The sequence below is a fragment of the Oncorhynchus mykiss genome, chromosome 31, assembly GCF_013265735.2.
Source record: "Oncorhynchus mykiss isolate Arlee chromosome 31, USDA_OmykA_1.1, whole genome shotgun sequence".
Lineage (NCBI taxonomy): Eukaryota > Metazoa > Chordata > Actinopteri > Salmoniformes > Salmonidae > Oncorhynchus > Oncorhynchus mykiss.
The window spans coordinates 30,577,274-30,592,130 of NC_050571.1; the positions used below are offsets into that span (position 1 = coordinate 30,577,274).

Below are 14,857 nucleotides of genomic sequence, written 5' to 3' on the forward strand. Positions count from 1 at the left end.
ACCGAATAATTATTTGGGCAGCTCTTAAAAATAAAAAACATTTTAACATACATAAATATATATATATATGTATCCAACAAAAATATACATGCATGTTTCTGTATAAATATTTAAACAAAATTATATAAATTATTGTTTAAAAGAATATTCAAAATTTGAACTTTTGGGTAAGGACTGTCAATTCTGACAATTTAATTTAATTGTCAATCATCTCTCTATAGTGCAGACAGTGAGTTCTGGGGTTGTTTGACACTCTGCTTGGTATTGCCGGTCCTCAAAGAACACAAATAAAACCATAGTGATTGACCTACATGGACAGAAGGACACGCAACACCACATACACTGTTGATGTGCTTACTGACTCACAGGGCAAAGACACTAGAGATCAGATGTCATTTGGGGGAAAATGGCTGAATTGAGGCAGAAACAACCAGGCACTAGAATAACATGTTAAAGTGTAGAAACTCTGTTTCCTTACCATTTGTACCACCTAAATGACATCATCATTGATACAAAGAACCCTTTCAACATTTAGATATGCAGAAAGTATTCGGACCCCTTGACCTTCTCCACATTGTTACATCCTTATTCTAAAATGGATTTTTTTTTAGTTATCCCCTCAATACCCCATAATGACAAAGCAAAAACAGGTTTCATTTTTCCTAAAATGTAAAATAATTATCACTTTTACATAAGGATTCAGGCCCTTTACTCAGTACTTTGTTGAAGCACCTTTGTCAGCGATTACAGCTTTGCGTCTTCTTGGGTATGACGCTACAAGCTTAGCACACCTGTATTTGGAGAGTTTCTCCCATTCTTCTCTGCAGATCCTCTCAAGTTGTGTCAGGTTGGATGGAGAGTGTCGCTGCACAGCTATTTTCTGATCTCTCCAGAGATGTTTGATCAGGTTCAAGTCCGGAATCTGGCTTAGCCACTCAAGGACATTCAGAGACTTGTCCCGAAGCGACTCCAGCATTGTCTTGACTGTGTGCTTAGGGTCGTTGTTCTCTTGGAAGGTGAACCTTCGCCCCAGTCTGAAGTCCTGAGCGCTCTGGAGCAGGTTTTCGTCAAGGATCTCCCTTCATCTTTCCCTCGATCCTAACTAGTCTCCCAGTCCCTGCTGCTGAAAAACATCTTCACAGCATGATGCTGCCACCACCATGCTCCACCGTAGGGATGGTGCCAGGTTTCCTCCAGACGTGACGCTTGGCATTCAGGCCAAAGAGTTAAATCTTGGATTCATCAGACCAGAGAATCTTGTTTCTCATGGTCTGGGAGTCCTTTAGGTGCCTTTAGGCAAACTTCATGTGTCTTTTACTGAAGAGTGGCTTCCGTCTGGCCATTCTACCATAAAGGCCTGATTGGTGGAGTGCTGCAGAGATGGTAGTCCTTCTGGAAGGTTCTCCCATCTCCACAGAGGAACTCTGGAGCTCTGTCAGAGTGACCATCGGGTTCTTGGTCACCTCCCTGATCAAGGCCCCTCTCCCCCGATTGCTCAGTTTGGCAGGTCGGCCAGATCTAGGAAGAGCCTAAGTGGTTCCAAACTTCTTCCACACTGTCAACTGTGGGACCTTATATAGACAGGTGTGTGCTTTTCCAAATCATGTCCAATCAATTGAATTTACCACAGGTAGACTCCAATCAAGTTGTAGAAACATCTCAACGATGATCAATGGAAACAGGATGCACCTGAGCTCAATTCCGAGTCTCATAGCAAAGGGTAAATAAAGTATTGTTTTTTTTATTTTTAATAAATTTGCAAAACATTTCTAAATTTTTTTTTGTTGCCTTTTTCATTATTGTGTGTAGATTGATGAGGGAAAACATGAATTTAATCCATTTTAGAAGAAGAATAAGACAGAAAGTTAAGAGTCTGTTGTGGCACAATTCCCAGACAGTTAAAAAACAAACAGATAAGAATGTGCTCCTGTTCAAGGCTTGCGTCATATGTCGTTGGGGCAAATACCATCTACTCTACCACTATTCTCCTTTAAGGCATCATTCCTTCCACCTCATTGTCATCCTCTGCCAGGAAGTTGGGGCTCTTTGATCGGAGGACTGGCTCAAATTTACCGTGGTTGGGTGTGGCCTCTGAGCTGTTCTTAATCCCGTAACCAAAGTAGATGATAAAACCTAGGAGAGAGAGGGAAGAAGGAAGGAAGGAAGGAAGAAAAACTGTTTTAAACAGTGATAAACTACAGCATGCCAAAGGTAAACCTCACTGACGCACTGTACTTGCGTAACACAAAGTTGTGTAACAACACAGATAGGCGCAAGAGGCAAATAAATAATAGGGGTGGCAATCTCACTAACCAATAGTCATCCACACTGCAAAGCGACACCACGTTGGCCCATCCAGCTGCATCATGAGGTAAATGTTGACAAAGATACTGACCAATGGCAACACTGGGAGTAGGGGTACCTGAAGGGAATCAAAATGTTTATTTTGTACATTAAACTACACACTGGACATATTCAAGTCTAACAACTACAAAATATTTTCTAATTCACTTTTATGCGAAGAGCTGATGATCCAAGTACAGACAGACCAAGTGGTTACTAGGAGAATGAGGAAAACTTCAGTAAACGGGAACTGGTTTCTCAAGAAAAAGTACGTGAAATGAGTCATGTGACTGAAAACTCCCATCATACCTTAAAGGTGAGTGACTGTCTGCTCGGGGGCTGTCTCCATATGATGACCACACACAGGAAGGAGAGGAAGGCCAGTATCGCACATATAGTGACCCACACTGGGTGGCCACTCACCACCTCTACCCCACACACAGACAGCACTATGCACAGCAGGGTGAACACCACAGCTAAAGAGAGAAGAGAGATTGTTAACTTAGCATGTATAGTGGAATCTTATTAAATAATTTCAATGTATTCTCTCATTTGCATATCAGACAGCTGCTTTCAGTATGCCAACCCTCTCAAAAACGGCTCACTTAAATATAGCTTTAAACACCATTAACACTTCACCCTGTCAAAAGGGGGAGACTCACAGATGACAGTGGTAGTGATGTAGACGATGAGCCCGGAGGTCTTGGTTGGGACGTCACAGCTGGGCACCAGCAGCATCTTGAGGATGAACCGCTCCCTGAGGGGCCTGGTCTCCCCCTCACTCTCCTGGCCAAACTCATCCCCACTGTCCCCCTCTGCCATGGCTGCCCTCTGCAGACCCACCAGCTCCACCATCTTCTCACTGGCACCACTGACACCCAGGGTGCCCGGTTGGTACCTGAGAACAAATACACATACAGTTGAAGTCGGAAGTTTACATAGACCTTTGCCAAATATATTTAAACTTAGGTTCTTAACAATTCCAGACATTTAATCCTTGTAAAAATTCCCTGTTTTAGGTCAGTTAGGATCACCACTTTATTTTAAGAATGTGAAATGTCAGAATAATAGTAGAGAGAATGATTTATTTCAGCGTTTATTTCTTTCATCACATTCCCAGTAGGTCAGAAGTTTACATACACTCAATTAGTATTTGGTAGCATTGGCTTTAAATTATTTAACTTGTGTGAAATGTTTCAAGTAGCCTTCCACAAGTTTCCCCCAATAAGTTGGGCAAATTTTGGCCCATTCCTCCTGACAGAGCTGGTGGAACTGAGTGAGGTTTGTTAGGCCTCCTTGCTCGCACACACTTTTTCAGTTCTGCCCACACATTTTCTATGGGATTGAGGTCAGGGCTTTGTGATGGCCACTCCAATACCTTGACCTTGTCGTCCTTAAGCCATTTTGCCACAACTTTGGAAGTATGCTTGGGGTCATTGTCCATTTGGAAGACCCATTTGCGACCAAGCTTTAACTTCCAGACTGATGTTTTGAGATGTTGCTTCAATATATCCACATAATTTTCCTGCCTCATGATGCCATCTATTTTGTGAAATGCACCAGTCCCTCCTGCAGCAAAGCACCCCCACAACATGATGCTGCCACCCCGTGCTTCACGGTTTGGATGGTATTCTTCAGCTTGCAAGCCTCCCCCTTTCTCCTCCAAACATAACGATGGTCATTATTGCCAAACAGTTCTATTTTTGTTTCATCAGACCAGAGGACATTTCTCCAAAAAGTAAAATCTTTGCTCCTATGTGCAGTTGCAAACCGTAGTCTGCCTTTTTTATGGTGGTGTTGGAGAGGTGGCTTCTTCCTTGCTGAGAGGCCTTTCAGGTTATGTCGATATAGGACTCGTTTTAGTGTGGATATAGATACTTTTGTACCTGTTTCCTCCAGCATCTTCACACGGTCCTTTGTTGTTGTTCTGGGATTGATTTGCACATTTCGCACCACAGTACGTTAATCTCTAGGAGACAGAACGCGTCTCCTTCCTGAGCGGTATGATGGCTGCGTGGTCCCATGGTGTTTATACTTGCGTACTATTGTTTGTACAGATGAACGTGGTACCTTCAGGTGTTTGGAAATTGCTCCCAAGGATGAACCAGAGTTGTGGAGGTCTACTTTTTTTCCCCTGAGGTCTTGGCTGATTTGTTTTGATTTTTCCATGATGTCAAGCAAAGAGGCACTGAGTTTGAAGGTAGGCCTTGAAATAAATCCACAGGTACACCTCCTATTGACTCAAATTATGTAAATTTGCCTATCAAAAGCTTCTAAAGCCATGACATCATTTTCTGGAATTTTCCAAGCTGTTTAAAGGCACAGTCAACTTAGTGTATGTAAACTTCTGACCCACTGGAATTGTGATACAGGGAATTATAAGTGAAATAATCTGTCTGTAAACAATTGTTGGAAAAATTACTTGTGTCATGCACAAAGTAGATGTCCTAACTGACTTGCCAAAACTATAGTTTGTTAACAAGAAATTTGTGGAGTGGTTGAAAAATAAGTTTTAATGATTCCAACCTAAGTGGATGTAAACTTCCGACTTCAACTGTAGGTAGAATTCAGTCAACCCTTACTTTACTAGTTACGTTGACTGAGAACATTTTCATTTACAGCAAAGAGTTGGATATTTGAGGAATCAAATGTGTTTGTGCCTGACTCTTTAAAAAAAAGAAAAAAAAAGAAAAAAAGAAGTGTGTTAGCTAAAATCCTCTGTGCTAACCTGAGGATAAGCACACACACAGCCACTAGTGTGTATGCCAGGAGAGTTCCAATCGACATCAGGTCCACCAGGGCTGCCAGATCAAACAGGAATGCCATCAGGGCTGCCGAAAGAAAGAATACGTTTAAATTCTAAGCAGCATAGAGTAGCAGCTAAACAGTTGACAGAAAACGAAATGTTGGTGCACAAAGGAGATACTTAGTAAAGCAAGAGCTAAGCTTACCTGCTACAATACCCGACACGATGGTGGCTAACAGGGGGGTCTTGGTTTTGATGTTCATCTTTGAGAGGAAACGGAAGAGCAGGCCGTCCTCAGCCATGGCATAGATTACACGGGGCATGGGGAACATTGAGCCCAGTAAACTGGACAGGGAAAAGAGAGAAAGACTCAGACACAGTAGTCACCATCACACTGAGGCCAGCCATGTCGCTGGACAGTCCACAAACACTGAATGACCCCGAAATATAAGTTAACACATGAAACAAACACTTTTGGGTTCATATATTCCACATCATAATTTGTGTCCGTTCCTTTGCCTGCAAATAATTACAAACAAAAAATGAACTGAAAGCACAGTAGTATATGAAAATAAACATCTGTTCAAACCCAGAAATAAATATCTAACCAAAAATAGCCTGCCATCTGGGTGCCTTTCAACCTTTGATAGAAGTGCACACAAGGCCATGAGGAAGTCTCTATGGGAAACTGTCTGTCAGTCACCTGGTGGAGAGTGCACAGAGGGAGCCCACAGCCACGATGTAGCGGGCAGGGTCCCAGTGCACATACTTGAAGGCCTCTGGCAGCGGGCTCTCTTTGTTCAGCAGGTAGTAGGGCATCATGAGAGTGAGGGCTGCAGACACCCCGAAGTAGGCAAAGAAACAGATGAGCAGAGAAGCCACGATACCGATGGGGATGGAACGCATGGGGTTCTTGGCCTCTTCACCTGTGGAAAAAGAATGAGACGGTTTAGATTTGACAGTCGTCAACCACAGGTACATTTTACATGGACTTTTTAGCCATTAAGGGGACGCTCTTATCCAGAGAATACATTTTCATACGGGTCCCCCGTGGGAATCAAACCCACAACCCTGGCATTGCAAGCACCATACTCTACCAGCTGAGCCACACGGTCCCAAAACATTAAGAACACCTGCTCTTTCCATGACATAGACTGACCAGGTGAAAGCTATGAACCCTTATTGATGTCACTTGTTAAATCCACTTCAGTCTGTGTAGATGAAGGAGAGGAAACAGGTAGGTTAACAAATTATTTTTAAGCCTTGAGACATTGACATTCAAAGGGTGAATTGGCAAGAAAAAAGATTTAAGTGCCTTTGAACGGGGTATGATGGTCGGTGCCAGGCGCACCAGTTTGTGTGTCAAGAACTGCATCGCTGCTGGGGTTCACACAACAGTTTCCTGTGTGTATCAAGAATGGTCCACCACCCAAAGCACATCCAGCCAACTTGACACAACTGTGGAAAGCATTGGAGTCAACATGGGCCAGCATCCCTGTGGAACGCTTTCAACACCTAACAGAGTCCATGCCCTGACGAATTGAGGCTGTTCTGAAGGCAAAAGCAGGGGGTGCCGTGCCACTCAATATTACGGTGTTCTTAATGTTGTGTGTAAATCATTGGTGTCAAGAGACGAGAGGAAATTGCCTACTTGTGGTTGCGATGCAGTCGAAACCCACAAAGGCATAGAAGCAAGTTGCTGCACCAGAAAGGACTCCACTGAAGCCGAATGGAGCAAAACCCCCATTGCCAAACTTCTCTTTAATGATCCTGGACAAAGAAAGAGCAGGGGACTGGTTATAATTATTGTTTAATAAAGTTATTGAAGTAGCCTGGAAAATAAAGAAAAACGGCAAAGAGAAAGATAATAATTTCATATTCAGTCTTCAGGAAGAGAACTGGTATCCCTAATGGTTGATGTCTCTAAAGGAGTTAATATATTTTTGTAAACAGGCTCATATATTCAACTACTCCCTTGGGCTGATTTTAAAACACCATTCCTGCCTAATAAACCACTCCTCATGAGCTCTTGTCTGTCTGTCTGCCGGCTGATTGGTGACTCACTCTGTATCAGTGATGTTGGACGTGTTGACAAAGTACTCGACAGTGAGGTTCCAGTTAGTACGGTCTCCCTTCACCAGTCCTGAGATGATGACGAAGCCCAGCACCACCAGGTTGACCCCCGTGAAGATCTTGTTCACCAGGGCCGACTCACTCACGCCAAACGCCAGCAGGCCTGTGTGGGTGTTGGCAAAGTGTCAGGGCCACAGACGTGGGCAGCGACCAAGCACAGCCAATCATAATGCTACACTGAATGGGAACTCTTCGCATGCCCTAAGGCAGGAATGAAGAGCCCTATTATTGTAGCTGTATTTTCGCTGATGGTGTGTATAATGCTTTCAAATGTGTTCCGAGTTATGTTAAATGAGAGCCTCACCAGTGAGCAGCAAGATCAGGATGAGGGCGAAGAGGTCTGGGTATTCAGCCAGAATCTTCCCAGGGACCTTGATGGACATGGAGGCTCTGAAGAAGTCTGAGATCTTCTGTTCAACCAGGTTGTCAAAGGTGGAGCTCCAGGCCCGAGAAACACTGGCTGTGCCTGAAAGAGGGAGAGAAGAGGAAGGGAGCGAGAGGAAGAGATTTATAATGACAGAAGTTGGAGTCACACTTTCAAGGGCCCTTCTGTCAAGAGGCAATCCTTCTAGAGGACCAATCTGCCTGTAAAACCGCTTCAGCTCAAGTCCTCAACAGAATCTTAATTATTCAGCTTCTCAGAATTGCTGATGATCTCAATTGACTGTCTTGGGTATTGCAGTAATATCCCTGCTTAGAGTTATGAGGAAAAATTTCAAGAGATTTATCATTGCACCTCTCATATCCTGTTTCAACCTCAAATGTGTTTCTTGCGACTTTATAAGATACAAACAAATCAAACAAATCAAACGTTCCCTCCCCCCATTTTGAATCGCATCCCTTCTTAATCTCAAAAATCCCTAATCTTCTCTAACTCCCACTTCTGACTCACCTATGACATAGGAGAGGATGAGGTTCCAACCAGTGATGAAGGCCCAGATCTCCCCCACTGTCACATAGCTGTACATGTAGGCTGAACCAGTCTTTGGCACACGGGCACCAAACTCAGCATAACACAGACCAGCAAGGACGGAGGAGAGCGCTGCGATGAGGAAGCAGAGCACGATGGCTGGGCCGGCCTTCTCCCTGGCCACCTCTCCAGCCAGCAAATAGACGCCGGCCCCCAGAGTGGAGCCCACCCCCAGGGCTATCAGGTCCAGTGTGCTCAGGCAGCGGGCGAAGTGGCTCTCTTCCTGGTTACAGTCCAGCGCTCGCCGCCTGAGCAGCATCTTACCAAAGGAAGCTAGCTTCTCAGCCATGGTAGGACAGCAGGTCACCAAGTCAAGAGGAGATGAAGGATCTTCTTACTGGGGAGGAGGAGAAATAAATCAAAAACGCTGCATTCAGAAAGTATTCAGACCCCTTGACCTTTTCCAATTCTTCTTTACATTACAGCCTTATTTCCCCTCATCAATCCACACACACAAAATCCCCCATAATGACAAGCAAAAACAGGTTATTAGAATGTTTTACAAATGTATTCAAAATAAAAAACTTAAATATCATATTTATGTAAATATTCAGACCCTTTTTTAAAAACCTTTATTTAACTAGGCAAGTCAGTTAAGAACAAATTCTTATTTTCAATGACGGCCTAGGAACAGTAGGTTAACTACCTTGTTCAGGGGCAGAACGACAGATTCTTACCTTGTCAGCTCAGGGATTCGATCTTGCAACCTTTCGGTTACATGTCCAAAGCTCTAACCCCTAGGCTACCTGACTTGAAATTGAGCTCAGGTGCATCCTGTTTCCATTGATCATCCTTGAGATGTTTCAATCACTTGATTGGAATCCAACTGTGGTAAATTCAATTTATTGGTCATGATTTGGAAAGGCACACACCTGTCTATATAAAAAGGTCCCACAGTTGACAGTGCATGTCAGAGAAAAAAAACAAAGCCATGAGGTCGAAGGAATGGTTCTTAGATCTCAGACATGATTGTGTCGAAGCACATATCTGGGAAAGGGTACCAAAACATTTCTGCAGCATTGAAGGTCCCCAAGAACACAGTGGCCTCCATCATTATTAAATGGAAGAAGTTTGGAACCACCAAGACTCTTCCTAGAGCTGGCTGTCCGGCCAAACTGTGCAATCTGGGGACAAGGGCCTCAGTCAGGAAGGTGAACAAGAACCCGATGGTCAGTCTGACAGAGCTCCAGAGTTCCTCTGTGGAGATGGGAGAACCTTCCAGAAGGTCAACCATCTTTGCAGCACTCCACCAATAAGGCCTTTATGGTAGAATGGCCAGACGGAAGCCACTCCTCAGCAAAAGGCACGTGACAGCCACTTGGGAGTTTGCCAAAAAGGCACCTAAAAGGACTCTCAGACCATGAGAAACAAGATTCTCTGGTCTGACGAAACCAAGATTTAACTCTTTGGCCTGAATGCCAAGTGTCACATCTGGAGGAAACATGGCACCATCCCTATGGTGAAGAATGGTGGTGGCAGCAGCATGCTGTGGGGATGTTTTTCAGCGGCAGGGACTGGGAGGCTAGTCAGGACCGAGGAAAAAATGAACGGAATAAAGTACAGAGAGACCCTTGATAAAAACCTGCTCCAGAGCGCTCAGGACCTCAGACTGGGGCGAAGGTTCACCTTTCAACAGCACAACGACCCTAAGCACACAGCCAAGACAACGCTGGAATGGCTTCGGGAGAAGTCTCTGAATGGCCCAGCCAGAGCCAGGACTTGAACCCGATCAAACATCTCTGGAGAGACCTGAAAATAGCTGTGTGGCAACACTCCCCATCCAACCTGACAGAGCTTGAGATGATCTGCAGAGAAGAACGGGAGAAACTCCCCAAATACAGGCGTGCCAAGCTTGTATCATCATACCCAAGAAGACAGCTCTCTCTCTCTCGCTCTCTCTCACACACACACACAACAGGAGTGATTTTGAAGGTCAAGCCCAGACACTGAAGAGTTTATCACGGCCCACTCTTGGATGAAAAACTGCTTTAACTCAGCGACATTTGTTGGTTTTCAAGCATGAACTGGTCATTCCAAGTCCTGTTACAACTTCTCAAATTGTAAAAACTTCACATTTGTTGCTTGAAAACGAGCAGTTCATGCTTGAAAACCCATACATGTCGCTGAGTTAAAGCAGTTCTGCATGTAAGAGTGGGCCAACATTCCTCCACAGCGATATGAGAGACTGATCAACAACTACAGGAAGCGTTTGGTTGAAGTCATTGTAGCTAAAGGTGGCACAACCAGTTATTGAGTGTAAGGCAGCAATTACTTTTTCACACAGGGGCATTACTATTTCAGATCCAATCAAAATACAAGATAGACAGTCAGGGATAATTTTTTTTAAACTAAATTAATTTAGCATTTTGTTATGTTTGAGCAAAAAATAAGAACATTATCCATGGCAAAGTGCATAGAATTGCAGGAAACTAGCTTTAAAACGGCAACAACAAAATAAATCTCAGCTCCATGGCAGAATATGTAGAATCGCAGGAAATTCGATTTAAAACAGCAAAAAAAAAAAAAGAAGAAAAGGAATTGGCCTAAAAATGCTAAAATGTCAGATTTTGCCACGACAACGGCCAACCAAGCTCATTGGCACTCTCCACTACCACGACAACCATCTAAAGCCCTTTTTGATCCAGAAACAAACCTGATTGGTACAGATCTGTACCTGGGAACAGAGCTCATTAGAATAAAAGCCAGTGTGTAGAATAATATCCAAACATGCAAAGGAGGATATTACATTTTTCTACCTTTGTGTACCTGTTCAGGATACATCACCATGAAGAGAATGACATTAATAATTATGCATTTCTGTACAGAACAGGGACCCATGATGTCATTCTGTTACCGAGTGTTAATCTACTTCACTTAGTAGTTCAATAACCAAAAGAGATTTTTTCAAACTCAAGTCATGTTGTAGCTGGCACACCATTCTTTCTAACATCTTTGAATCTTAATTCGAGGCAGATATTTAACTGAGCTTTCGGAAAACGTGGTCACATAAAAAAGTAGGAGATTTTTCAAAAAATCTGTTTCCCAATTTTACATCTGCACCGTTCTTTAATTAAATGTGGTTTTGAAAAATGTTCAGTGGGAACTGTTAAAAGTAGTCATTGTGCCTAGAGTTGTATGGTTTGTTTAACTTTGCAATCAATTGTTTTTGTTTGGCATACTTTTAAAGCGAAAATTAGGAGGTTCAGCGTCATTCTGTTAACGTGGAATTGCCCATATGCGTCCTGTGTAAAACCCCATTCGCTCTACAGATCTCCACCTGATACTAGGATAACTTGCTTCTAAAGGCAGGCTGGCTGAATAGTGAATAATGGCAGGCAGCCATTTAGGCATAGACAGTGACAGCTCTGTCCCGACCTCTGGCTGGTGGTCCCTCACGGGAAGAAAGCCATGCAGTAGTGCTGACCAGTACCCTGACCTTGGCAGAGACCATAGTGAATCTGAAACACTAGCTAAGGGAGAGATTTAAGAACCCCATTCATTTGCAGCCAGAAGAAAAACTAAAATAGGAGAACAAAGAAAATAAATAAGAAAAGAGAAGAGGGAGAAAGGGGGGGGGGGGGGGGAATAGGAGGAATGGCAGCAACGTTGGCAAAGAAAGCATGGGAGAGAGACACAGGGGAATGGAAAAACCTGATGAAGGGCCTCTGACTTGACACACCAGACCGATTTAAATTTTAAAGAAGCATAAGAAAAATAGAAGAATCGCCACATCCAACGGTGCCCAAAACAGCTCCCGTTAAACAGGAAGGAGTAGTCTAGCTGTCTAAGCCCACTGTTAGGGCGCCATGGTTGGACATAATAAAGCTCTCCTGTCTGGCGATGGCTTCAGGTTGATCCTAGGCGCACACACACACACCGGAGAGGCCATGCAAGTTTAATAAGGTCGAGTCTGGGAAATACACCTTATCAGGAGGAAGAGAGCGTCTATGTCAACTCTGTTTGGCTGACGGAAGATAACGCCTACAGGGAACACAGACTACACAGGTGACTGCATAGCATACACACATTCATATCTCAGGTCGTTGTTCTCAATCTGTAATGTACAGACTATGAATGCAACAAATATGCATAACTCAGTCACTACACACATGGCACTTACCATTTGCTAACCATTTGAACAGTAACATATGGCTGACTTTAGGCTGACAATAGGGATACAGTCAATGGGATTGCAAGGTCTGCTTGTTTCAATCTACTAGAATCAGTAGGCTGACATACTAGCCAGGAGAAGTTGAGCCAGCCAGACTCTGCGATCACAACTAGGCCTAAATCAAGCATAGAGTTGGCCTTTCTCCTCCATTAAGAGGATAATCGGCAACGTTACGTAAACCTAACCTTCTCGGAAATAAATTTGCCATGACTATGGGCTCTATTCAAGCTGTAAAGCGTTACAGATTCCGCGATAGAAATGTAAAGATAATTTCCCTTTGAGCCGACATATGCAGCATTTACCGTGAATGAGGTCTCTGCTAAAGCGGGAACATTGCTTTTAAATCTCAATCACGCTGTAAAACTGAATTTAAACAATGTGGATTGAATAGAGAGAGCACTGTTTGTGTAGCCTAGAAAGAGTATGGCGTAGTGTGTGGGCTACACTAACCAAAGTCTTAGAAATAGGTTGTGGGAGCTGAAATAATGAGTCGTTCTGGTCATGTATAAGCAGGTTTATTCTCAATACAATTGTAAAAGATAGAACAACCATTGTAAACCGAATTTATGACAGAAAATCTGGCCTAGGTGCCAGGACATTTCCGAGTTCAACAACACTACATTGTTGTCTTGCCATGACTACAACAAGTTGTTCCATACTCACAAAGAGTTTTAGTAAATAAAGAAAAATAAGTTCTACAGTTCATGATTAAATTTAAACAACAGGCCACTTTCAGAAGACCAAGCATCATATGACAATGGAATCCTTTCCTATGTTTGCTAAGGAATGAGGCAGGGCATAATGTTCAATTTGCAGGTCCTGGAATCCAGGACCGGTGTTTCCATGGTTACCTCGCTTCACTTCATCTGAAATGACAGCAGTCGGTGCACACTGCATTTGCTATTCATCAGATCCTTTCCTCCAAAAGGGCAATCTAATTATGGGCCATGATGACAACAGAGCATCAGCAGCCACAGCAGCCAGCTTTCTTTTTATTACGTGCCCATGTCTCCACAATAATGCAATTCACCAAAAGGCTGAAAGATCTTCCGGAGTGCCCATTCTATACATGGTTAAGTCTTATAGTAGGCTTAAACCATTCATTTGATCACTTCCAAGAGAACTGTTTACCTCATCACCCTACCAACACCACACACCATCCTCTCAGCCTGGGAGCACTCACAGGTCTCAAGCAGATGAAACTTACTCAGCCTGGGAATCTCTCAGCAGGGCTCTTTCACACTAGTCTTTCCAGTCACAGTTCTTACTAAAACACGCAAACATTACTTGGAATCCCAATAGAAGGTAGGTGTGGTGGTTAGGTTTCTTGGCTGAAAAAAATGTAATTAAAAAAATACCCTACAGAATTTTTTGACACCGGGAAAAGACATGCCTCAGCAGGTAAATATGAACATAGTTATGCAAACTATTAACATAGAGCCAAGCATTCCACAATAGAAACGGTCAGTACTGCGTTTGCAGATTAGGCAGCAATAGGATATCCAAGGCTATATTTGGTTGAAATATATTGTAGTTGGAGGGACATTATTACCTAGCTAGGCAAGATTAATACATTCAAGAGTGAACGGACTACAGACTTGCACAGAGTAATGCAGAGGTCAGTGTTTTTACAAGGAACAAAGTAAACAGCCACCCACCTGATTCCAGGGGTACAGATGGCTAGAAAGGTCAAATACATAATGGTCGACACTCAAATATTAATCTAGCTAACTACATAAAACAACGACAGTATGATTTACGTTTGGGTTCAGCTAGCTATTGCTGACGATGCGAGTCAGAGCACGCGAGTCTTGTAGCCTGGCACAAAACGTAGTAGCGCGTGGATTGTGGTAGCCATGCTGGGCATCGCGAAAATGTCCAGCAGACCAACCAACAACTGCCACATTCGTTCCAGCTACTGCTATTCACTATACATCTCCCTATCTTGAATGACTTTGAGTTCATTGATTCCTATCGGTGAGCAGTCGCATTTGGTTCACATAGCTAGCTAATTCAATTTACATTCGAAGCCTTTGGTAAATAACTTATAGCTACATACCTGAGGAATTGATGGGCACAGAAATAAATTCTGCGATCAGATGGAACATCTGTTTTTACAGTCTGTAAAAGGTGACTAGAATATGACTACTCTAAGTGGCACAACCAATGTATTTTGTTTGGCTAACAGTGTAAACATCCCGCCTCTACTCAACTCTCATTGGTTGTCATCCGGGGAAATAGACAGATTAATGTCATTTGTCAGACGTCATTGGAATGCAAGCAACGTCAATACCTTTTAAAGGTACAGAGGTAAAAATGTCGACATGGAACTAATTATATTTTAATAGAACGGACGTCTATTTATCTACTACAGTGTAGTAGTACATTCAGTTCCTTTTTTAAAGTCACTATTACACCAGGTATGGCTATTTCCATCTGGTCTGGTCGCTTTCTTGCCTTGTCCTCTTCTTGACCACTGGTTTGAAAGATAACT

General features: G+C 43.2%; 1 protein-coding gene across 2 annotated transcripts; it reads right to left on the minus strand.

The window, feature by feature from the left end:
• Window positions 1–1,730: 1,730 nt before the first annotated feature.
• LOC110504989 (cationic amino acid transporter 3) lies at window positions 1,731–14,800 on the minus strand. Of its 2 annotated transcripts, none has more exons than XM_021583913.2 (12): window positions 14,423–14,800; window positions 8,115–8,529; window positions 7,527–7,688; window positions 7,154–7,325; window positions 6,741–6,859; window positions 5,793–6,015; window positions 5,295–5,434; window positions 5,072–5,174; window positions 3,006–3,241; window positions 2,653–2,819; window positions 2,314–2,422; window positions 1,731–2,133 (listed from the first exon to the last, which is right to left on the minus strand). In XM_021583913.2, the coding sequence occupies exons 2-12, from the start codon at window positions 8,479–8,481 to the stop codon at window positions 1,991–1,993; spliced, it is 1,941 nt and encodes a 646-aa protein (XP_021439588.1). In that variant the 5' UTR covers window positions 8,482–8,529; window positions 14,423–14,800; the 3' UTR covers window positions 1,731–1,990. The 2 variants fall into 2 exon arrangements, with proteins under 2 accessions (XP_021439588.1, XP_036826371.1); XM_036970476.1 differs by lacking the exon at window positions 14,423–14,800 and adding an exon at window positions 14,022–14,410 and having other exon boundaries at window positions 1,991–2,133.
• Between the last annotated feature and the right edge of the window lie 57 nt (window positions 14,801–14,857).